This window comes from Sitophilus oryzae, unplaced genomic scaffold (genome assembly GCF_002938485.1).
Source record: "Sitophilus oryzae breed Bouriz unplaced genomic scaffold, Soryzae_2.0 scaffold_496_pilon_pilon, whole genome shotgun sequence".
Classification (NCBI taxonomy): domain Eukaryota; kingdom Metazoa; phylum Arthropoda; class Insecta; order Coleoptera; family Curculionidae; genus Sitophilus; species Sitophilus oryzae.
Genome location: NW_022147080.1, coordinates 369967 through 394586, shown reverse-complemented (window position 1 = coordinate 394586; position 24620 = coordinate 369967). Strand labels below are relative to the sequence as shown.

The 24620-nt window shown below is 32.0% G+C and overlaps 2 protein-coding genes across 4 annotated transcripts in view; one reads left to right on the top strand and one right to left on the bottom strand.

Moving 5' to 3' along the window:
* Positions 1–774: 774 nt before the first annotated feature.
* Positions 775–12893, bottom strand: LOC115886764 (vacuolar protein sorting-associated protein 16 homolog). Its single transcript, XM_030906048.1, has 14 exons — positions 12652–12893; positions 12409–12598; positions 12080–12356; positions 11902–12023; positions 11654–11832; positions 10848–11100; positions 8768–9021; positions 8108–8288; positions 7711–7845; positions 7450–7611; positions 6479–6628; positions 6120–6373; positions 5228–5428; positions 775–1010 (listed from the first exon to the last, which is right to left on the bottom strand). Exons 1-14 carry the CDS (start codon positions 12708–12710, stop codon positions 866–868), a joined length of 2562 nt encoding a protein of 853 aa, XP_030761908.1. The 5' UTR covers positions 12711–12893; the 3' UTR covers positions 775–865.
* Positions 12894–14510: 1617 nt separating this feature from the next.
* The window catches only part of LOC115886763 (nuclear factor NF-kappa-B p110 subunit), a 29373-nt gene continuing 19263 nt past the window's right edge, over positions 14511–24620 (top strand). The window contains exons 1-6 of one of the 3 annotated variants that reach the window (XM_030906047.1): positions 14511–14529; positions 15032–15199; positions 15254–15390; positions 17886–18055; positions 18888–19029; positions 23472–23610. In XM_030906047.1, coding sequence (XP_030761907.1) covers positions 15034–15199; positions 15254–15390; positions 17886–18055; positions 18888–19029; positions 23472–23610 — 754 coding nt within the window. In that variant the 5' untranslated portion in view covers positions 14511–14529; positions 15032–15033. Of the gene's footprint in view, positions 14938–15031; positions 15200–15253; positions 15391–17885; positions 18056–18887; positions 19030–23471; positions 23611–24620 lie in introns of all 3 variants that reach the window. The other 2 variants (XM_030906046.1, XM_030906045.1) reach the window with 2 other exon arrangements.

Sequence of the window (24620 nt, the reverse complement as noted above, 5' to 3'; positions counted from 1 at the left end):
ATGCTTTTATCTTTTTATCTTTATATAGGCAGACATATTTGCCAATTTCTAATTAGTTGTGTTATTTCATAGAAAAACAAATACTCCTAATATAATAGAAATATTTGACAGATGGAAAAATATATTTGAAGCTTTTTTAGAAAGCTAAACATGTTCTTGGTCAAAGTATCTGCAATCAAGAAACTATAAATACATTACCTATATAGTCTATCTGGTAAAAAAATACATAATATTTATTTCAAATGTAGATTGTTTTTTGCCTGAATATTTTAATTTATATACTCATTATGATCTATTTTGTAGTTTTTTTTAAGCAAAATATAATATACTTAGGTTCCCTTACCTGCCATTACTAGGACTCTCAAAAAACTCTGGAAACAAACTCAATGCGACAAACTGAATGATGAACAAGACAATTGCTATATAATCGCTTTCTCCTTTTTATTTATTATTTTATCTTATCATCATTATCAATACGTTTACCCTTATTTTATTAGTGCGAATTTCAATCTAAACAAACCTTACAAAACGACAGTAGTAAAACGAAGTAGCCAAGATCTGCCAAAATAATTAGATATAAAGTACGTCTACTGAATCTGTATGAAAGGAATGCGGACAAAAAACTATATATTTAGAGTTAGGTTAGGTTGTAGTTTTATTTTCAACAACACAAAAATATTGTTGTTTCTCCATGTAGTAAATTTTTGGCACACCCTGTATAAATAAATGGTTAGTAATAAAAATATTTAGGTTGATAACAAAAATATCTATAGGTACTTATGTAAAGCGTTTAATAAACAAAATTTAATAACAATAAACAAAAAAAAATATAATGATAAATATATCTTACTATAGAGAAATAAATTTATTTATTCTTATAATCTAATTGGTTGATCATAGACGATATTTTTTGTAAGAGTTGAGGCTGACCCGAGGCTTTATACTGAACGCTCGTTAAACTTGGAATGTCTCTTTGCTGAAAAGCGATTTCAGCTGCTTCTTCTAGCAAACTGAAATAGAAATCAAACTTAAATTGTTTAATAATATACAGGGTGGTCCGAACTGTATTCCGGAAACTTCGGTAGCATATTCTGAAGATAAAAATAAGTAAAAAAGTTCATATAAATCTATGTCCTGAAATGCTTCGTTTCGGAGATACAGGGTGTAGAAGTTTCATTTTTATTTCGATTTTTTCCAAATAATTTATGAAGTAATGTCAATATTTGGATGAAAATTCCAGTGAAATTTTAGTGAAATTTTTTTTCTTGTGGGCACCCAACAGCGAATTATACTGGAAATTTTTTGACGTTTATAATGACAGAATATCTTTTTGAGAGTCTGGTTTTTATTTGTGTACATGATAATTTTGATACATTTCAATTACAAAGCTGAGATGAAAGTTTGTAAACTGCTTCCATACGCTTGACTTCGGTTTCCTAGTATTCGCGGGTATCAACTGCTTAATCTCCTGGCGAATATTTTCTTTGCTTTCATGACCGAAGCGAAACATTTTTTTAAGCCGTGCCGCTTGACAGCTTCAAAACTGAAATAGTTTTTAGGTTTGGGTGTCACTTAGTTGTCATGGTTGTCATAGTAACTAAATAATCAATTCGACCAAAAATCGAAAAATACATTTTAATTATTTGATTTTCAAACACAATTTGGTGTGGAATTTTCTTACCGAATACCACACGAGGTCAAATTAAATCCGGACATTTTCTCTCGCTCATGAATATTTTTAGAAAATTATCCCTCGTCTTCGACTCGATAATTTTCAAAATATTCATGAGCTCGAAAAAATTTCCGGAAATAATTTGACCTCTAGTGGTATTACTAGTGAAAATCGGTGTCTGGGAGTTTTTTGACATGAGAAATTTGATTTTGATGTCGATATGACTCCTACTTGTAGAGGGCGCCACCTACGTATTTTTCAACTGGTTTGAAGAAAAATAATTTTTTGTTCGTACCTGTATAAAACTACAGAGTAAAAAAATATACATTTACAAGGTTTTTTACGTAAAAAAGGTCTCTCGGTAAAAACCGCTACGAGTAATAGTTTTCGAGATATTTGGAATAGAAATTATCAATACCTGTCATAATTGACATAAATTAAACATGTTGACTATACTCTGTTTTTTTTTCTCAGGTAAGATTTCGACAGACGTCCCATACCAATCTATTTATTTTATTAAAAAAAGTTTCTAATAATTTTTAAGTTAACTATGTATGGGTTTAAATATAAATTCGTCATGCGTCGTCACTTGTTGTTTTTAACCAGTTTTATTGGTTTATTTCAAAAATGACAGATCGTCTTTCAATTTTATTGGTTTGACGGAACGATGAACGACAAACGGACGCCGATGCGTATGAACTCGCCTTTAGATTTTTGACGTTTTTCAAAGTCTTGCCAAATCATAGGTTATAATTTTGTGACAACTTCTGTCAAATACCCTGCGTTTTGGAAGATGATGCATTTTGATTCGTGTTATTACGTGTGTTTTGTGTCTTTTGAAGTCAAGTGGAGGAAAAATCGAGTGAAAATTAACTGTAGAACCCAGAACACAGTTTATGGTTAATACTCGCTGCCCAGGCAGAAAGTATTATACAGATACACCAATAAAGTTACTATCAATAAAGTTCGTATACCATCTCGTCGTAGATAAGTGCATCTCGAATATGGTAGAAGGGCCATACTCTAAACACATACTAAAAACTGGAGTAGCTGTAAAATATCGACATCACACGATAGGTAAATAATGGATTTTAGTACTGCAGAAAAATAATGTCAAAAGGTACTGGTTTAAAAAAATTAAGATTGAAGTTAATTAATCAACCTGTGAGGTATAAAATTTGGTAAGTGTTATTATTAATAAAATCGTTTGTTTATTTATGTTGTTTTACTTATTCCTGCGGAACATTACATATTTGTATTTGTACATAAGTTATATTGATAAATATAATCATAAATGCGGGTAGTTTCATAAAGCTTGAAAGTAAATAATAGTTCTTTTTTATATTTTTTTGGTATGTAGTGTCTTGTTCTTGTTTGTTTTGTATTAACACATACCGTTTTTTTATTAAATATAATAACTCGATTACATTTTTTCAGTTTTATCCTTGTATATGAATTATATAAACAAGGGTTGTATACAGTTTTTTTCACAATATTTTGAAGTTACTTAGTCAAATTTTAAATACATATATTAATTTCCTGCTATGTGTTCCAGTTGTACCAACTTATTTCTTTGTAAAATAAAATAAACTACTTTGAAATTAAAATGACAGACACATCTATCACTGTCAAGGATCTTCTCGTTGGACAGACTATAAATAGTTATTAGACTCAAATCATAAATTTGAAATGTTTTTGTGCCAAATGTTCAACAGAAACTGTTTAATCATCATTTTTTGCAGAAAAATTTATGATTAATTTAAAAAAATAAAAATTTTCTAAATTCACTATTTCAGTGAAATAACTATCTACTCAACGTGTTTATTTTTCGTCAATAATGACATGTATTGACTATTTCCATTCTAAATATCTTAAGAACAGTTGCTCGTAGCGATTTTTACAAAGAGATATTTTTAACGTAAAAAATTACAGAGATGTATATTTTTTCGCTCGGTAGTTTTATACAGGTACGGACAAAAAGTTATTTCGCTTCAAAACAGTTAAAACACACGTATTTAACAACAGTTAAAACACACGCGGGGCGCCCTCTACTAGTAGGAGTCATATTGACATCAAAATCAAATTTCTCATGTCAAAAAACTCGCAGACACCAATTTTCATCCAAATATTGACGTTCTTTCAGAAATTATTTAGAAAAAATCGAAATAAAAATGAAATGTCTACACCCTGTATCTCTGAAACTAAGCATTTTAGGACATACATTTATACGAACTTTTTTACTTATTTTTATCTGCAGAATATACTGCCGAAGTTTCCGGAATACAGTTCGGACCACCCTGTATAGGGAAATCAACAACGTGCATGTCATCAAAGACGTCACTGCTAAATTAAATTTCTAATAAATAAAAATTCGTTTAAAACTCAGAGCGCATTGTTTCATTTCTCTTATATTATTGGGAACTCTGAGAAACTGCCATAAAAGTGAAATTCATAACCATTTCATTGGGTGCGAATCTTGTTTTTTTTTGAAGTTTTTATTTAGACTTTCAAGCTTTCATCACACTTATATTGCAAAGGATGCAAGTGTGTTCAGTTGGAAGTTAATTTTATGTTTTCTTTATTTATGCCGGGTGCGTCTCGAAAGTGGTTTACCCCTATAACTTTTTATTTTTTCTGAGATAAAAAACGAGATTTGGTATGATAATATATGACATAATTTAGGACTGATTGACGTATCCACTTATTTTTGGCTAGTTCCTGTTTCATCGGAAATGTCTTTTTCTACTTTATTCGATAGAAATGAATGACACTCTGAATAGAATGACATATCATGTGTCAACTTTTGACATTTTCGCTTAAAAAATCGTATTTTAAATTTCAATCTAGAGTGCCATGGCTGTGTTAAAAACATTAATTTTTAATCAAGGAGCCTTGGAAAAATAGTTTTGATCGTCTAATGTTTTTCGTGTCTTATCCTGGCCAGTTACAAGATGCCCAAACCGTATTTTTATTTGAATCTCAATTTTTACAAATTGGTGGCTCATTAGCATATTTGAAAGACATTTTTTTACCAATTATTTTGGTACCACACATTTGGTATTTCTTGTCAAATTGTCGTTATGAACCGGATGTTACAAAAAATAAACCATATGCAAAAATGTCAAAAGTTGACATATGATATGTCATTCTATTCGGAGTGTCATTTTCTATCAAATGAAGTAATAAAATACCGAGGGTGTGACCAAAATCAATCGAATACGTCAATCAATCCTAATTTATGGCATATGCTAACATACCAAATCTCGTTTTTTTATCTAAAAAAATAAAAAATAATAGAGGTTTGAGTCTCTCGATATAGTTATCCATATTTTAAGTTAATATTCAAATTTGGCGCGTGGACTATAATTGACTGGACTAATGGACTTCCTAATCAACGACAGATAGAGTAGCAGTACCGCGCGTGCAACAAAGAAATAAGATAGTAGTACGTCGTTGATATGTGTGTATATGTTATGACAGTTTTTCTAGTTATTTGCTTATCCACGTAACTATATATGAACTAGGTTTATGTTACAAATTTAAAAAAAAACATACCCAACTTTAAGGTAGTACTTCACTTTTATATCGTCTGCAACTTTGGGCAAATACTTGGCGGCCTCGTCTTTGTTGGAATACGTCAAACAAACGTCAACGAATGGCGCGTAACCTATTGGAGACTTCTTAAGCTTGGAGAATTTCTCCAATTCTGTCCAATCATCTCTTTTTCCCAGTGCTTCTATCCTCAACCACCAATATCTATACGGAAAAATATATACTCATAGACAGATAAAGAACAATTATACAGAGTTGAGCTTCATTCAGAACCTTTAATTCAGTGGAATAAATTAGTGGTTTCAATTAGCGTAGAAGTCTGTTTCTCTAATTTCAATGCAAGTATTCAAAACTTCAAAATTTCTAGTGATAGACATTTTCAATTAGTAGAAAAAGTTGACAAATTTTTAACTTTTTCCACTAATTATACTTCAAAATTTGCGAGTACTGTCATTTTGGTCTTTGATTATCATCCGTCAAGAGAGGTTAGAAATCAAAAGTTTATTGTTTTATAACTTTATAAGCTAATTATTATGCTTTCTTTATACTGGATACTGGATACAACTGATCCGCAATACCGCAAGCTGTTGCTATAATATTCTATTAATTTTAATTGGGTTTTTATACATTGTCAATGATCGTTCTTAAGTATAAAGTATAATTGCAGAATGTTTTCGTTTATTTCTTAGATCGTCTTGTCATTACAGAAAAAAAGATTCTGCTTCCTTGTCTAATGTGCACAAATAGAAAAAGAAAAACATCGTTTTAACAGATAAAAAAGAACAGCACGCAGCTACACACACGCAGACAAATACAAGAAATACGTGAAAAACAATATGGCGTCGAAAAGAATGACGTAACAGTCAAGAATAGAAAACCGAAGTGTATGTCTTACCTTTTATCGGGAATCTTGAAGTCATTCTTCACTTTTTCCGCAAGTTTTATTTCATTTTGTTCCAGCAACTCCTTGCAAGTACTGTGTATGGATTTTCCGACTAGTTTTCCACGAAGGTTGAATTTTTCCTCCCAGTCCCTTTGAAGCTTTAATAATTTGAGAGTATCTTCGCACATAGAAGCGTACAAATCTTTTCTTCCTTTTTTATAAGCGTCCATGGCTGAACTTATCAACGAATCTCTTGTGTGAGAATTCTAAAAAAGACAAAATTGAAACTCATATGATGCTTAGTATAACGTCAAATCAGTGGGTATAGAAATAGAAAAATCTTTCCAAACCAAGTTTTAAATGTAGGTTACCTTATCATCAAGACTTTCCGATATAAACATTAAAGCTTGCGACGAGAAATCGTCTTCTTGTATATATATTTCGCTCAGGGCTGCAGTATTGTATTCCTTGCAATATTTGATGTACAATGACAACGCAACTGGGAAGTTTCGAATTGTCATCTGAAAATCATATTTCCAGTAATGAAAATATTAGGAAAGTATTTTTTTTCAGTAAAATTATAAATTAAATTTGATGGTTATAATATGGATAGTTTTATCCACGAAGCTTATTGGATCTAAAGTTTTCAACAGTAATATAACCTCGATATCCTACCGACTTCACCACAATTTTTTTAACAAAGAACAATAATAATTAAACTTTAAAAATATCTATAACATCAAGATATTTGAATAAACATTTATTAGAAAGTTTGACCGCCCTGTATCTCAAAAGTAAAAAACGTTTAGGGCAAATACCCATATGAAGTTTTTTTCTTAGAATAAGTCCAAGAATCACCCACTTAAATATTAGTAAGTCATTAAAGGAACACCCTCTATAATAATTTTTCTACCGAATACACAATTTTTTCTTTGTATTGCCTATGCTTTTTTTATTGGTATTTTTTGTATTGTAATAAAAAAAAGATAAAAGTAACAGTTTAAAACATGATCACAAGATTGTGAATTAGGAGTATCCTACTCGGGCGAGACCGTTCTGTGTATACAGCGAGTATTCCAATACAGCCCATGTTAATCATACGGTGTTATCCGATTTTCGACTTAAAGCGTTGTGGAGGCGAAACGCCGCTATCGCACGATTTGTGGTTTAGTTATTCACAGTTTATTTTAAATTGTTAACAACTGTGAATTCCTACTTTTATTTCACTGTCAAAACATCACAGGATAGTTATGTGTCTGAAATGATGTCTAAGCACATAAAACACGCATAATAACGTAATAAACGAAATCTATTGTAATATAAATGTACAATTTATAAATACCTTGAAATCACCTAAGGCCATTTTTTCTCTTAACTTCAAAATCACCATGTAGACTAGATCAGTATCACCACTCTCGATAGCCTTGAGAAGCGCCGGTTGATTCTCACCTAATTTTAGAAGCAACTCCACTTGCTCACTGGCCTTTGATTCGTAGTCCAACAGCTAATAAACATTTAATAAACCACATAAATACATTTAAAGACCTACATATCTTTGAATGTGGTAACAGTTTCGGTCAGATGTTATACAAAATTTCTTTACCTTTATGGCAAGTTTTTTCTTTCCAAACTCGGCAGCTTTTTCTGCAATCTCTCTGTAAGATATACCGGGGGAATATCCTAATTTTTCGCCTATTTCTCTAGCTACAGCCTCTTCTTCAACTTGATTTTGACTAACCTATCGAGATAATATAATAAACATAAAATAAACGTATTAAAATCTCAAGTTATAAGAATATGGCCATGAAAAAAAAAATTCTATAAAAGGATGATAGTCGATTATGAAGAGGACCGAGAGATGACGCTCAATGACGTTAAATTGTCAAATGTCACTTCTAGAACAAGTCAGAAGTGTCATTGACTCAAAGCATTACCGGATGAACAGCGAGGTTAGAAGAACTATATTATACATATGAAACAATGAATGATCAAAATAATACCTTATATTTGGCCCAGTGCACTAGAATATAGCTACTGCCATCCTTATTTGACATTTTCAGGTAGATAGCTATTTGCAAAGCAAGAAAATACAAATTTCTTGTTATCAATCGATCCAGTAGGCTCCTCAACGATTCGTCATCATCTTTGCTGGTGGTTTCCCTCAAACTCATGTATTTCAATCTGAACAATAATTAAGGACCATATTTATTTATTTCTTATAATATAATAATTATTATATTTTTTGATATAATAATTATACCCTATGATCGAAAAAAAAAACGGCGTCAAGGAAGGCTGGGAGGGACAATCGATGATATATATACAATAAAAATTGACATAAAAGTTGTCAAAAATTAACACTAATTAAAGAGAGATTAAAAAGAATAGAAGGTTTCCAGACAAACAAATCTATTTCCAAAAAAATATTTTTTCTGGAATTTTAAAGTTGACTCAATATCAGAACCTTCTTAAGGCGAACTGGCAGTAAGCGTCATTAAAAAATAAAGCAGAGTACGGGCCAAATAATGCATCTAGATCTAGAGCTTGACCTCGCCAAAATTATTATCGGTTGTCATTTTTGACGCCGTTTATTTTTCGATCGTATGGTATTGTTAGTATGGCACACCTTTCTTTTTTAATAACACTTAAATAAAGGATACTGAGCTATTGTCAAGGGGATTCCGACTTTCGGGTCTCGAATTGCATTTAAGACTCTCAACAAGCGGCACATTCTAACGTATTTATTTGAATTAATGTCCGCGATGAAGCATTTCCCAAACTGAGCAGCCCGGATAAGCATTTTCTGAATATCCGTATTAAATTCATAACCTACAGCGTCCAAACATTGATTCACAGCTTCTTCCAAATCTTTTTTCACCAAGGATATATACTCGTTAGCTTTATGGCTCCTTTTCTATATATTTATTTCATTTTATTAAATATAGTTTAATAAACATATACCGGGTGCGTCTCAAAAGTGGCTCACCTTTATAACTTTTTTATTTTTTCAAATAAAAAAACGAGATTTAGTATGTTAGTATATGACATAAAATAGGACTGATTGACGTATTCAATTTTTTGGTTTTTGGTCACTTCCTGTTTCACCGGAAATAACTACAATTTTGATTTATAATTGGCACCCTCGGTATAGTTCTAGTTTATGCGATAGAAAACGACACTCTGAATAGAATAACATTTCATATTTTATAGATAACTTTTGACATTTTCGCATATGGTTTAAAAATTGAGTTGATTAAAAAGACGATTTGGACATATTTTAACTGATCAGGACAAGACACGAAAAACATAAGACGATCAAAACTAATTTTCCCAGGCTCCTTGATTAAAAATTAGTGTTTTTTGCACATCCATGGCACAAGGTTGGCATACGATATGTCATTCTATTCAGAGTGTCATTTTCTATCGAATAAAGTAAAAAATACCGAGGGTGCCATTTAAAAATCAAAAGTTGTAGTCATTTCCGGTGAAACAGGAAGTGACCAAAAACAATTGAATTCATCAATCAGTCCTAATTTATGTCATATAATAACATACCAAATCTTGTTTTTAAAAGTTATATGGGTGAGCCACTTTCGAGATGCACCCGGTATAGGGTGATTAACAGCGATGATAGGTTAGACCTTTATGGAAAACCTGTGATAGGATTTTTTTGAAAATTTCGATTTTTTCATAAAGGCACCTGCTCCAATTTATCTAAATTATTTTCAGCGTTACAGTGTTGTCGCTTAATTTGAAAAATACTAACAATAGTCGAAAAACCCGCATTGGTGGATAAAAAAGACTTTTGTGGGTAGTTATGGCAAATGTTGCAGGTTGTCATGACATTATTCTTCGCAAACCTGATATTTTTCATTCTTAATTTTTTCCTTGACAAATTTGAAATTAAATCTGTGTTTTGTATAGTTAAAAATGCGATTCCTACTGCAATAAAATGTTAAAACCACTAAACAGTCAGACTCAGCAACTTGTGGCAAGATCCATTTGCAGTTAAACTGCGTTAGAGGGGTAAAAATTGATATTGTTGCTTAAGTTTTGCGGCTTTTATTGAAAACACATAGATCTTTGAGCGTGTTTCAGCTGTGCTCAATAATAGTTTACGGACTGCGAGTAGAATTTCACAAAAAGTGAAGACCAATTGAAACCATTTAGAACTTTACATTCAGCTTTCATTCAGAAAACTTGCTAATAACTCATTTAATTAGAATTTGTTTGAGTAATAATCATAGATAAAGTAATAATGTAGATATAAAAAAATATTTATATATCTATTATGTCTAAAATTAAGTGCAAAACCGATGATAAAATTACTAATTTTATTTGACACGTGTCAAAAGTCAAAGTAAAAAAGGTAGCCGTGGCAACATTGCGAGGTGCATTACGACGCCAACTATTAATAATTTTCCTATAGTAAGGAATTATTTAAATTCTAAACGATTGTTTTTAAAATTTGCACCAATAATTGTGTAATTATGATGCATTCTTTTAAAGTACCTATGTCTAAAATCGCCTCGATTCTTCAAAGTCACGCTAAATTCGTTTTATCACGTGACGAAAGCCTTGCCAAAAGGTTCAAAAATAAACGACAAAGCAAAATTTCACTTTCAATACGGCCTCTCCTCTAGCGGTTTTTAATATACGAATCTAGCGGGTATTCATCTTCGAGACTTGGCAACCTTCTATACCATCGCTGTGAATCACCCTGTATGACTCTGTAGGTACCTGGAATTGTTTGGATGCTTCTAACAGAAAACTTCCAGGTTCTATACTGTTTATTCTGAAAATCTTTTGAAGGACATCGGGTACTTTCTGAAGCAGCTCATGGTGGGCGCTAGATATTATCCTGATACCGTCGATCTCAGATACGATATGAATGGCACTATCGTAATAGAACTGGTGAGTCAAACCGTTTTTTCCGACAATTAAAACTCTGTGGTCTCTTTCCCAGTAAGTTACAACAGCCTCATTACCACACCTATAGGAAATGTATATACAGGGTGTTCCAAAAATTCACGGCCAAATTTGGGAGAGCGAGTCCTCGTCAAAAAGTATGAAAAAAAGCTCTTATAAGCATGAGTTTCGATGTAGAATTTTAAAGATACAGGATGGTAAAAAATCAAAAAGATCTAACTTAAAAGAGACAAAACTATTTACATTTGATGACGCCACTGAAGATAAGAATCTTAATTTAACTAGGGCTAAATTAGACCATTATTACTAAAAATAACACTACTACAGCATATTTAAGATAATTACAAAAAAAAGAGTTTAAGATCGTCCTGTATGTTTAAAATTACGGAGGCTTTAAGATTTCTAGGCCTATGTTTATAAGAACTTTTTTCCATATTTTTTTTGATAAGGAATCGTCCCCTGGAATTTAGCCATACTTTCTTTTGACCACCCTGTATATTATTTAAATTCGACAAAAAAAATATACAAAAAAATAAAAAAAAATAACCAAAAAAAAAATTTAAAAAAAAGAAAGGAAAAAAATTAAAGAACATAAAAAACAAGTTAAAATTACTTACCAGACTAATTGTTTCGGTCTATGAATGGTTCCTGTTTCAAACTCATGGTATTTATTTCTCAAATCGGTTGAACCAAGCCATAAGTAACCAGAATTAGTAAAGAAACAGATATGGCGTGCGTTTAATGAAACAGCCATTTCTAAAATGGCTGTGTAAGGGTTTGATATATCTGGCTGAAGCTAGAAAGAATTAAAAAGTAAAAAATAAAATTAAACATAGATGATTGAAATATATTTTTTATTAAATACCATTGCACTTGTGTGTTGTTCATCTTGTTTTAATCTGTACAGCTCTTTATCTCTGGCTAGAAATACCTCAGTTGAAGATTCTTCAGATACAACTTCCCAACATGTTGGTTCACTAGCCGATTCTATAATTATTTTTTTAAAATAATTTATCTGAAATTAATTTTCCTTCAAAACTTACTAGGTATATCACTAAGTTGTCTAGTTTTAATATCCTTCAGGCTGTTAACTATGAAAACTTTATAATTAGAATTCAAAACAGCAATACCCGTTACGTTTTTTGTGTTGGTAAAGATTTTGGCATCGACAACTTTAGAATCTTGAACTTTTTGAAAGATATTAAATTTATGGACAAATTTGCCAAACATGTCGTATATTACAACACTTCCGTCTTCTTGAATGCATATTAACTTTTCGTCATTTGACCATCCCATATGAATTATTGGTTTCTGAACCCACTAAAATTAATATTTTATGTTTGAAAAACCTCAAATGGCTCTTGCAATGTACCTTAAATGACGTAATTGACCTTCCCGAACCAGAAAATATTGAAATAACTGGCTGACCACTTCCATGAACTTTTACAAGCTTTCGATCATCTCTCCTAAGAGCTATAGGTCCTCCGTAAGGCGCAGACGAGATTATAAAATTCTCTAGCTTTATCTCTTGATGCCATTCCATTGAATATATTTCAAATTTTCTTTAAACAAGATTATGTTAATTAAATATAAAGACTATATTAAATTTATTCACCTAAAATAGGAGTCTCTTCCTAAAAGGAACCAATCTGCAGTTATTAAAGCAGTCGACATAGTGCTTTCCAATATTTTTCCTTGACTAGAGATACTAGCACGACACTCGGTTAATTTTTATTTGTATTTGTCTCCTTGTTTGAAAATTATTTAAAAAGAAAACAAAGAATTCATAGAAAAATAAACATAATTGGGATCTTATTTGGATATCTGACGTTTGTGGTTATGTACGAAAAATCTTCTTTTTATAATTTCTGTAATTTACTGCGTGAACAAAAAATAAATCCGTGACGCAAGTTAATTTTTTTTTTATCTTAAAAGCATGCAGCGTGCAATGCAGCGTGTGTCTTGCGTGTGTACCACTGTGGTGTACCTGTACCACGCAAGTACCTCCGTGGTGTGTACAGCCATGGTACAAAGAATACAAGGTATGATATTGCGCAGGTTGGTCGCTACGTCACAGGTGATAACAGGCGCTATTGGTCAGCACGCTCCGCGCGCCAGTTCAAATCGTCAAGGTATTGTTATAAACCTGTTTTTTTGTTTATATACCGTCATTGAATTATCGCTAAGCAAGTTACTGTGGAGCAGTGCGTAAGGAGTTGGACTAGGAAGCGAGAGACCGGAGTTCGAATCTCGGCGGGACATAACTTTTTTTTTTAAATACTGTTGTATTCGATAGTTTATTTTTGTAGTATAAAAGAAAGAACTATTTCTTCTGTTATTTTTTAATCTGCGGTATTAATATAAATTGATTGTTGGTACAATACCTCATTTAATATAAAATAATATTCTACTTTTTGAAATGTATCTGGCCCTAATTGTACCTAAAAGTAATATATTTTACAGTGATATACCATATTGTAAACTATTTAATATTTCAGTCACTTAAAAAGTTAATTTGCCTTGAATAATTGCCTACGATCAAAGGAAATTTGAGCTATATAATCCTTGATGGGCATATTCTGGGTATGCAAATACTTCCTCTAAATTTTGGGTTTCGTTCAACCGATTTATTCTCAAAACCTGAAACATCTACATATAAAAAGAAGCACCAGATCACTAATTATAATAAACTTCACCCTTGGAATTACTTCTATCACAATTACAATACATTCATCTGCATTGGCATTTTCTATTTTTAGATGGGAAACAATATAATTCCCAACATTTTTTAAATGATGTAACAATTCCTCTTGTGGTTACTTTTCCATAGATATCCTCATCTCTGTCCTCATGTGAATTCAGAGGCAATGAACATAAAAATTATTTACCATAAACATCGCAAACTAAAAACCTAATAAACAATTTTATACCGAATACAGAAATAAATTTAGTATTCTTACCTATTATGGTCCAAATCCATGTTAATAGATAATTATTATTTTTAAATATATTTTTGAAACTGCTGGTTTAGTAATTATTAAATTAAACGAAGAAATATGGCTTTAAATATAATATTTTCATCAAATTATTTCTATTACACCCCATACAAAGGAAAATTATTCATAATATCAATACATAGTTTATTAACGTAGTTTTCATGTAGTTAATAAAAGTGAAAAGACGTAGTTTTTGAAGAAAAACTACACGTAGTTAATCAGGTAAATTACGTCTTAATTAACTACTTCCGAACCCTGCCTGTACCACGCAAGTACCTCCGTGGTGTGTACAGCAAAGTGTACAGTTTTCGGTAACCCAGTTTTCTTTTCTTCTGTGGTGTATAGCTTATCTAATCCATGGTACAAAGAAAATATAATCTGACATAATCTGACATATCTAATCTATGGTTTTTACGATTGCGCAAAATTTTTAGAAAATAAAATAATCCCTTTGCAAACAAAATAAATTGTAAAAATGTGTGAAAGAATTATTTGAGGTGAGATAAGCGAGATAAAACGATAAAGTACGGACAAATATCGAATAAATCAAGGTGATTAATTACCGCGCTTGCGTATTCGATCGTGTTTCGTGGATGAACCCCGTATTGAATTCGGGGATTTTTCTTGAAACTTCCTTACCGCTCTTTCCCCCTAAACGCCCATTAATTTGTTGCATGGGGAAATACCAAATTCACGAAGATATTTCCGTTGACAGGTTTGTAAGTTCTTCGCATTTCAGTTTTCAGTTCGTTGCTAGCACAGGTTGCTAGTTTTTGGAAGGTTGTGATCAAATATTCTATAATTAATTATATTCAGTGTTGTCAAAATGTTATCTATAGCACAACCTTTGGTTGATCCTTTATGTGATTCTACCGTTATGACACCCATTACCGATTTTATACCCAGTGAGTTTGTAATTTTATGTCCTGGTATATCTAACATTTTAACTAATGTCACTGTATTAAGATGAAAGTAATGTTTTTGTATTTTTCTGTCTAGATATGCAAACATATCCAACTCCTCCTTCGAGCAGTGGGGACTCTCCTCCAGTGTACTTCGTAGCTTCACCAGGATCGAATAGCTTCTCGCCACCCTCGCATCTGCAAACGCAAATATCCATACCAGATATGGATGTGATGAACTTGGGAGATATGAAGTTAGAAAAAAGTAAACAAAGCATGGTGTCGAATAAGACAGTTTATTAAGTCGAGTTATTTTTAGCGCCAAGATTGAAGTTTATTGAACAGCCTATTAATAAATTCAGATTCCGCTACAAGTCGGAAATGGCGGGCACACACGGAAGTCTTTGTGGCATAAATTCTGATAAGTCGAGGAAACAGACTTATCCAACTGTACGAGTACGTATTGTTTGTTTACAATTCTAATAACAAAACATGCATGTCAAGGTTTATTCATGGCCTTATATTTATTTACATATGTTTAAGAGTTTAACAAAATAAACAAACAACTCAATATAAAAACTTTCCGATTCAGGGTGCATCCATACTATCCTAGAAAAAGCGGAACGGCGTATCGGCGTTACGACCTTGTATCGATTTCCAGCAATTCTATTGGTTGAAATTTTTCGAAAATTCATATGTCAAAAATTTCAGCCAATAGAATTGCTGGAAATTGATTCAAGGTCGTTACGCAGATAAGCAGTTTCACTTTTTCTGGGATGATGTGGATGCACCCTCACCTAAAAAAGGTTCAAATTGGTGTGTAACTTTGTGTGTAACGTCTCGTTTTTTGCGAAGGGTAATCTGGACGGGCACTACTTTGTTTATGTGAGATCCGAACCGCGGTCCTCGACCATATGATCAATGGTCTGCCGACTTGGCGAGTGTCTAAATCGACTCTTACCAATTTACTCACGAGATGTCCGATCTCATCCGGCCTCGAACCGGCGAGAATGAGCAGTATGTGACAATAGATGCCATGGACTCTTGCCATGGAACAACAGCACAAAATAGTTTCCAGACGTACATCCGTCCATCCACTCGCATTATCTAACGTCGCTTAACTTCAGTGATCCATCGGAACCGATGTTTCAACGCAGCTGGATACATTCATGTATTTTTTACTTTGTAGACTTTGGAGATAGAAATTGACAGACGTCATACTTTATAACATTTTATCTGTATGTTTAAAAGCATGGACTTCTGGGAATCTTCTACTATTCCGGGGATCGTATACTATTTTGAGTTTAATTTAATTAAATCTGTGATTAAAACAAACCACAATTACTATTCTCATTCATATTAGAGTGAAACAATATTAATAATACCATTCGATTGAAAAAAACGGCGTCAAATACGGCTGGGGAATGACAATCCGTGATAATTTTGGCGAGGTCAAGCCCTAGACGTCATTACATGGCCCGTACTCTTCTTTATTTTGTAATGGCGCTTACTGCCATTTGGCATTAAGAAGATTGTAATTTATTTTTATCTTGAGTAAAAATGATTTTTTTAAATAGATTTGTGTGGCTGGAGATGTTCTATCCTATTTTAAGCTTTCTATAATTAGTGTTATGTTTTGACAAGTTTTATGTCAATTTTTAGAAAATGACGTCTAGAGGTGACCTCGCCAAAATTACCATCGATTGCCATTCTCCAGCCATTTTCAATCATACAGTATTACATCGTACGATCGAAAAAGTAGGCTTGGAAATGACGATCGATGACATTTTCCATATAATTTTATATATAAAATGACAGCGATTTTTTTTTCATAGCCATCGCTGACGCCGTTTTTTTTCAATCATATTTATTACCTCTAGGTATTACCATATGTACCATATCTCTCAATTAAGTTTTCAGGCACAATGCCTTCCCTTTGCCATTTAAAAGATTTACTTACCATTTTTTTACCATTTTAAAGATTATCTTCTTTACTTATTGGTTTAAAAAAATATTTTTGTCTTTATCAGCATCTTTGGTAAAGGGTATTCACATATTAATCTTTGTTATTACATTCTTTTTTTTACTTAATTTATACATGACTCATTAGTCATTTAAATTCATTTGTGGTTTAGAGATTTCAATTCATTTATTAACAAATAAATTTTAATAACTAATAATATTCATTGACTCAACTCAAAACCAAACCAGCGAATAATCAAGGACTATTTTATATTTTAAACGCGTGTAACAAATAGAAAGCCACTGATAAAATATAATTTACTATTATACTTACTGTTACGAATTATTAGACTTATTCAGTTACAAATAAACCTTATTTATTTATATTTTGCGCAAAAATTTTGCCGGAGTTATGCCAGTTATTTAAAGAAAAAAAGTATTAAAACGTTCACAAACGGCACAAAACTAGTATGGACTATTATGCCCATTATGCCCAATATGTCTTGTAAATCTTTGTTTATACAGATTGTTAACTGGACGGTTACTTATTGGGGAACAGAATGGCAACACTGCCTACATTCCAAATGAGTACTAAGCTAAGCTGCCGACTCTTCCCGTCGCGTCGTCTCTCGACGAGCGGACCGAGGTTGCCGTATTTCAACCATAAAGCTCTTTCCGCGAGTAATAAACAAATTAACAACCTGTATATCTATGAAACGTAATTCCTGACTTTCTTTTGGCAGCGGATTTTACACTTGAAATTTGAACAAATCACCATTGTAATAAAGTTTATACAAAGTTCACTACACACAACAAACTATTAAAAATCGCTAAACCTGTCCCTGGTGTTACCTCCTTTGGCACCAATAGAATGGCATCCTATATTTTAACATCACAGATTTTGCTCCAGCCCGTATATGCGCGTTTGGTTTGGTTTGGTTGCATTCTATTCTTTCGACATTGGTCTGTTATTAAAAAATTGTTTTTAGTTGGAGCATTGTACAGAAAAGGCTACAGTTAGATGTTCGATATATCAGTACAATGTTGGACAAGAAGATATGAAGCCGCATCCGCATCGTTTGATTATGAAACGCGGCAGAGAGGAATTCGACGATCCACATGACATCACAGTTGGTCCTGAGGAAGGGTTTGTTGCTACGTAAGTTTCATTTTAATTTTTAGCTGTTTCAGTTATTTAACAGGCTAGTTCTGTTATAGTCATAGATAAATGAAACAAAAAAGTTTCGATTGGAAAGCCCGTCAAAATTTTGGGTCGCGACCGTTGTACGCGATCCTGCGCTGCTATAGCGGTTGCTAAAAACCAAGAAAACAACCGCAAACAAAAACAGAAATAATTTTCTCTTGTCCATATCTCTTGTCAAAGTCAGAATCTTCAAAAATTAATAAAATTTTTCAAAATCTAAAACGCTCTCATTGAAAAAATTCCGGAAAGTGTTTATAGCCTCCATTTTCAAAGTAATTATTGCTATCTTGTGAATTTAATTTAAGTTTTATTTACTCCAACCCGTGATAATTGTGAAAAATTGCATTAAAAACTTAAAAAGCTGTGCTGTGAACTGTGAATTGCAAAAACCATCGTGGATCGTGGTGTAACGTCGGTTTCCATTGTGTCCAGGTATTTCATACATGTCCTTATATAAAATAAAGTTTCTTGTATGCAACACACTGTATTTTTTATTTATAAAATTAAAAGAAAATAATAAATTTGAATAAATAATATTTGGCGATATAATTCCGGAAAAAGCCGAACCGCTCCGAAATTTTGAAAAGCTTTGGGTCGCGATGGTTGCAAGAATAGCGCCAAATAGTGTTTACATTGTCCTTAGGGGCACTTTCCAATCTAAACTTGTTTCATTTATCTATGGTTGTAGTCTCTCTAATAAGGGTATACGCTGACAGTTGTGTCTGAAAACTAAATGAGCCAAATCAGAATATCCAACTAATTTCAGTCATTTTGATTTGCTTTGTAGATTTCATAGCATGGGCATAATCCACACTGCAAGAAAGAATATTGTGAATGAATTGGTTAGGAAGAAAACGAAATTGCAAGAAGAACTTATTGGCAGAATGTACCAACAAAGGAGAGGACTGAACATGCAAGAAATCACTGAGGTATGGATATTTTTCATTCAAGCAAATATTCTAGCAAAGCAATAGGAAAAGTAAGAACCATTTTAAAACTTCCTTTAAACAGGGCTTTTTAGCACACCCTATATATTTGTTCATTTTTTAATTTTACATGAAATTCTAAATATTTTTTGTGTATAATGTCCCTAGATTATTAGTTCAGTCATTGGGGATCAAAAAAAAGGGACCTGCTTGGAAAAAAGTCTGGAAGTTTTGAAACTTTGCAGGCTTATAGGTTTTGGGGTCCCTAACTAAAATCCATAAAATGCACATTTCCAGACTTGCCGCCAAATACGTTTAAAATAAAGTATACGGAGGGTACCGCTTAAATTCCTGTCCCGATATTGAAGGATGGCTATAGAATTTCAATGCATTTCCTACATAAGTCTATCCTTGTGTTGTAGGAGGTTTGACTAAACAAGGATGAACCTATGTCTTGAAACCATTCGACTCGATTTTCTGTCCTCTTTCAATACTGGGACGTAAATCCTCTCATTGCTCTTATGGGGAGGCCGTCATTTATTTTATTTAAACGTATTTGCTTGCCGCCGGCGCCGCCATCTTGCCAAGATGACGCCCAAAATGGCGCCAGGTTATAAACTTGCAAAGTTGCAAAACTTCCGGACTTTTTTCCAAGCAAAAATCCCCAATGACTGAACTATATACCCTGCTGGCAAGCGAACCTTTAGGTCGGCGTTTACATGTATAGGAGTGAGTCGTTATGGCAATCTAGTAAGTCGGAGTGAGCAAAAATACGAAGTATTTATTACATAACTACTTAATCTGATGCTAGATTCCATGCGCTTGGGAAAATACTCGCCTTCTGTCTTTATTCAGTACATCTTATTTTACTAAGCGTGTTGACCGTACTCTTCGTACACATGAAAACCGGCACCCAAGACCAGAAATGCCGAGCATACTTAGGTGGATAGATCAACACCATAACTTATTTATTTTTATTAGAATTATATATTTTTTAATAACTACCAACATTTATTGAAAACAAACAATTATTGAGTCTACCCCACGTCTACCCTACTCATATTTTTACACGTTTTGAATAATATTAGAACGGCACTGATAAACTCGAATTTAAATCGGCCATTTTAGAGTCCCGTCGCGGTCAATCTAATATTTTTGGTATGCTCCTTCCTTAATCTTTTTATTCAAAGATTGCAAAGGATGCAAGTGTTCAGTTAGAAGTTAATTTTATGTTTATTTAATAGTTGTATATATAGTTATTGACCAAGGATAGATAGAGTAGCAGTACTGCGTGTGTATTAGCAAAGGTATTAGTTATTTACTTATTGACAGTATAGTAAAGTACGTCTACTGGATCTGTGTCTATGAAAGGATTGCGGACAAAAACATTTAAATAAACAGCAATATATTTTATAAATCGCTACCTAAAAAGAAGTTAGTCACCGCAAAACACTCCGCCTACTCATTTCATTGGCTACTTGCAAATTTGTCGAATTTTTATCGATGGGACGCGTCGTCTAATTTTTTAAGAGAAACGTCGAGAGAATATGGTTTCCCTCCTTACGGATGCCCCGTAGCTACAGAAAGGGTAGACGTACTGTATGATTTAAGGATCTAGCATAACATTAGACAAATCATAATAAGATAATAGAAAACTGAAGTATCATTCGGTAGCTATAGATTAAACGTTAGTTTTGTGTGTTTTACTGGTTGCGGTTGCAGGACCATTGTTTTTTTAAATATTTGACAGCGACCTTTATATTCGTCATGGAATTAATTGATAAAGATTTAACAACAATTCCAAGTAAGTTAAATAGACATTTCTATGAAATCGTTTGAGATAACTGGGACTGTGATTATCATTTTAAAAGCAGTAATTGTTAATTTTTATGTTAAACTAATTGATTTGTGTTATTAACTTTTAAGCCTTTAGATTTGTTTCTATTTTTATACATCTTGTGGATACTGTTTCATTTCCTTATATTATCGATCATACGGTATTTATTTAGAAAATTTAAATATTTTTATTTTTAAATTATTAATAAAGAAAAAAAATAATTTTGGGTTTTTTATTAGAGAGGAATATAATTATATGTACCTAGTAATTTTTATCAAAACTATCGAGTTTTAATTTTAATTATCTGAAAGTCAAGGCTTATCATCAAGAAATTTACTATTATTTATTGTTTATAAATTTCAGTCGTGATAAAAAGTTCATTTAGCGGACATTAATTCGGGATATAATTTTGTGTAGGAAGTAGGTTAATAAAACTATACATTTGTTTTATATTAATTCTTTATATATCAAATTGATTTTATTTTCAAAAGGAAGTGAACATTTACTTATATACTAACACCTACTTATTATGCGATGGCTGTGTCTAATGTGTATACAAAGCATGTGTTATTAGAGATGATTGCAGAAGGTATGTAAGCAAATTATTATTTTTTTATATTTGAATATTTTGCAGATTTAATTTTATATAATTCGTAACATTTAAATATTAAAGCAACTTAAAAATTTATGGACTCGTTTGGTTTTTAAAAAAATATACCGGGTGCGTTTCAAAAGAGGCTCACCCCCTATAACTTTTTTATTTTTTCAGATAAAAAAACGAGATTTGGTATGTTAGGTATATGACATAAATTAGGATTGATTGGACGTATTCAGTTGGTTTCGGTCACTTCCTGTTTCAACGGAAATGACTACAACTTTTGATTTTTAAATGGCACCCTTGGTATTTTTTTACTTTATTCAATAGAAAATGACAATCTGATAAAATGATATAACATAGATCAACTTTTGACATTTTCGCATATGGTTTCGCACAAAATTGTAACATGAGGTTCATAACGACAATTTAAATCGAAATACCAAGTGTGTGGTACCAAATTTTTCGTAAAAAAATGCTTTTTCCAAATATGCTAATGAGCCACAATATAAAAATTAGTGTTAAACCAAACACAACCATGGCGCTCTAAATTGAAATTTAAAATACAATTCTTTTTTTCAAGCGAGACTGTCAAAATTTGACGTATGATATGTTATTCTATTCAGAGTGTCATTTTCTATCGAATAAAGTAAAAAAATACAGAGGATGTCATATAAAAATCAAAAGTGGTAGTCATTTCCGGCGAAACCTGAAGTGACCGAAAACAATTGAATACGTCAATCAATCCTAATTTATGTCATATAATAATATACCAAATCTCGTTTTTTTTATTTGAAAAAATAAAAAAGTTATAGGGGTGAGCCACTTTTAAGACGCACCCGGTATATTTCGAGGTGTACTTTCTTTTTAAAATATTTTTTTTTATTTTTTTGTTTTTTATATTTACACGCATTTGTTTGCTTTTGATGGAACTGTTTTTTGAGGTTTAAATTTGCTGGCAATAAGTATTTTAGGTTTAGATTTAGGAAAATGCTTTGTTTACAAAAATTTATATATTTTTTAACAATAAAGTACTTTTGAATTTTGAATTTTCAAAAAAAAAATTTTTGAATTATTGACAGCTAGTTCCGGTTTACTAATTTGCTTATTTTAAATAGTATTGTACCTAGGTAAACTTTTAATTTTTTAAAAATTATAAATAGTGGAGCAGTTGAGTACTAGAGTTACAATTTAAAAATGTTTTTAAAAGCGCAGTGTCCCTAATAATATCAAAATTCTATCTTTTAAAGCAACATTATTGTATACCGTATAATTGAAAAAGAAACGGCGTCATAGACGGCTGCGGAATAACGATGATAATTAATTTGGGTTGGTCAATCTTTATGTCTATTACTAAAAATTGACATAAAACTCTGGAAGATTAAAAAAGGATAGGTGATTCTAAAATCTATTTCCAAAAAAAATATTTTTCTCGAATTTTTAAACTACACCATTTCAAAATCATTTTTACTCAATATAAAAATAAATTACAACCTTTTTAAAGCCAAGTAGCAGTAAGCGCCATTAAGAAACAAAGAAGAGTACGGGTTAAGTAATGACATCTAGAGCTTGACTTCGTCAAAATTATCATCGTCATTCCCCAGCCGTTATTGACGTCGTTTTTTCTGATCGTAAGTTATTTTTAGTTTCTGCGATTAAAATAAAGGTAAATTTAATTAAGGTTTACTTCACTTAAATCACGGAAAATGCCTCAATTGTAATTCTTTCTCTGGGCGTATTTAAAGTTTTGAGCTCAAAGGGGCTTTAACCTTGTGATGTAAATCAATGATATTTATTTATTTATTTCTTGTGTTCTAGTTGTGATGGATAATAGTTATCCAGAATCCCATCAGGAAGGTATATTAAACCAACTCTTTGCTAGAATATTTGCTTGTAAATCTAAATACAAGCGGATAGCTTTCATGCAAGGAATATATGTTCTATCTGGGAGCTATCTGACTGTGTTTACCCTGTTGCTATATAAGGTACCGTTTTTAACCCAAAACCTTTCAGATTAAGAGATTGGCTGAACAAGAGAGCAAATCTATTAATTTGAATATAGTGTGCCTTAGATTTGATGCGTTTATTGTCAGGGATGGCATTTACAGACCCATATGTGAACCAATATTTAGTCATGGAATCAATAACCTGAGTAAGTATATTGTTAAAGCATGTTTGATTTGTCGCTAGTTGTGTCCTGTATGGTAAGTTCACGGCATATAAATCACACGGCAGGCTAACTCTGCCCAGATCCCATTGTTTTAAATTTCTATAAAATTTGACCTTGAAAACACCATTATGGGTGCCGAGTCAGGGCCGGATTAAAACGTATCAAAAAATTTCCCAGAAAATAAACTATTGATAGACAGGGTCGTATTCAAACAAATACTGTAATTGACAAACTGAATTTTATTTACACAATACTGTTATCTAACCAAATGAATCGTTAACCGCGCATACTCTTCGAAAAGTAACAATGAAAAAATCAATTAACCATTTAACTATAGAGAATAGACAATTAAAATTAAAAAACATGCCAGGAGTTACAAACAAGAAATTAAAGAAATACCCAATAAAATATCTATTGAACAATCTAAAGAGGCTACGTACAAATTATGTCCATCAATGGACATAGCAAATTTTGTTAATATTCATCATAATATAATAATAATATCATCAAGTGCAATTTATTTTATAATAGTGGTCGTGATAATATTGTAGGTTTTGAGGACCAGAAGGGGAACAGAGAGTTTAAACCAGCTCGGGTGTCTAATGTTGTTATGGTAAGAGACATCTCTACCAATGGAAAGCAGTCCCTAGCTTATTTTACAAGCTTTTATTTAACTTTGCTTTGTATGTATGTTTGTTCGGGGCAAATCTTTAGAAGCACTTCCTTTCATTGTAGGAAATTGAAATTTGGCATGTAGGTTCAGTCCCGATGACAATACATTTTCTTGCAAGGTATGACCCGAATTTTTGACAGCTGTCAAAAAAATTTTAAAGTTGTCCGATTTTGATAAAAATCTATATATAGGATGGCCATGGGTTAAAATGAAATAAAAAAAATTGAGCTGTCAAATTTGACAGCTGTCAAAAAAATCTCAAAGTTGTCCGATTTTGATAAAAATCGATATATTGGATGCTCCCTACCTCATAGTCGGT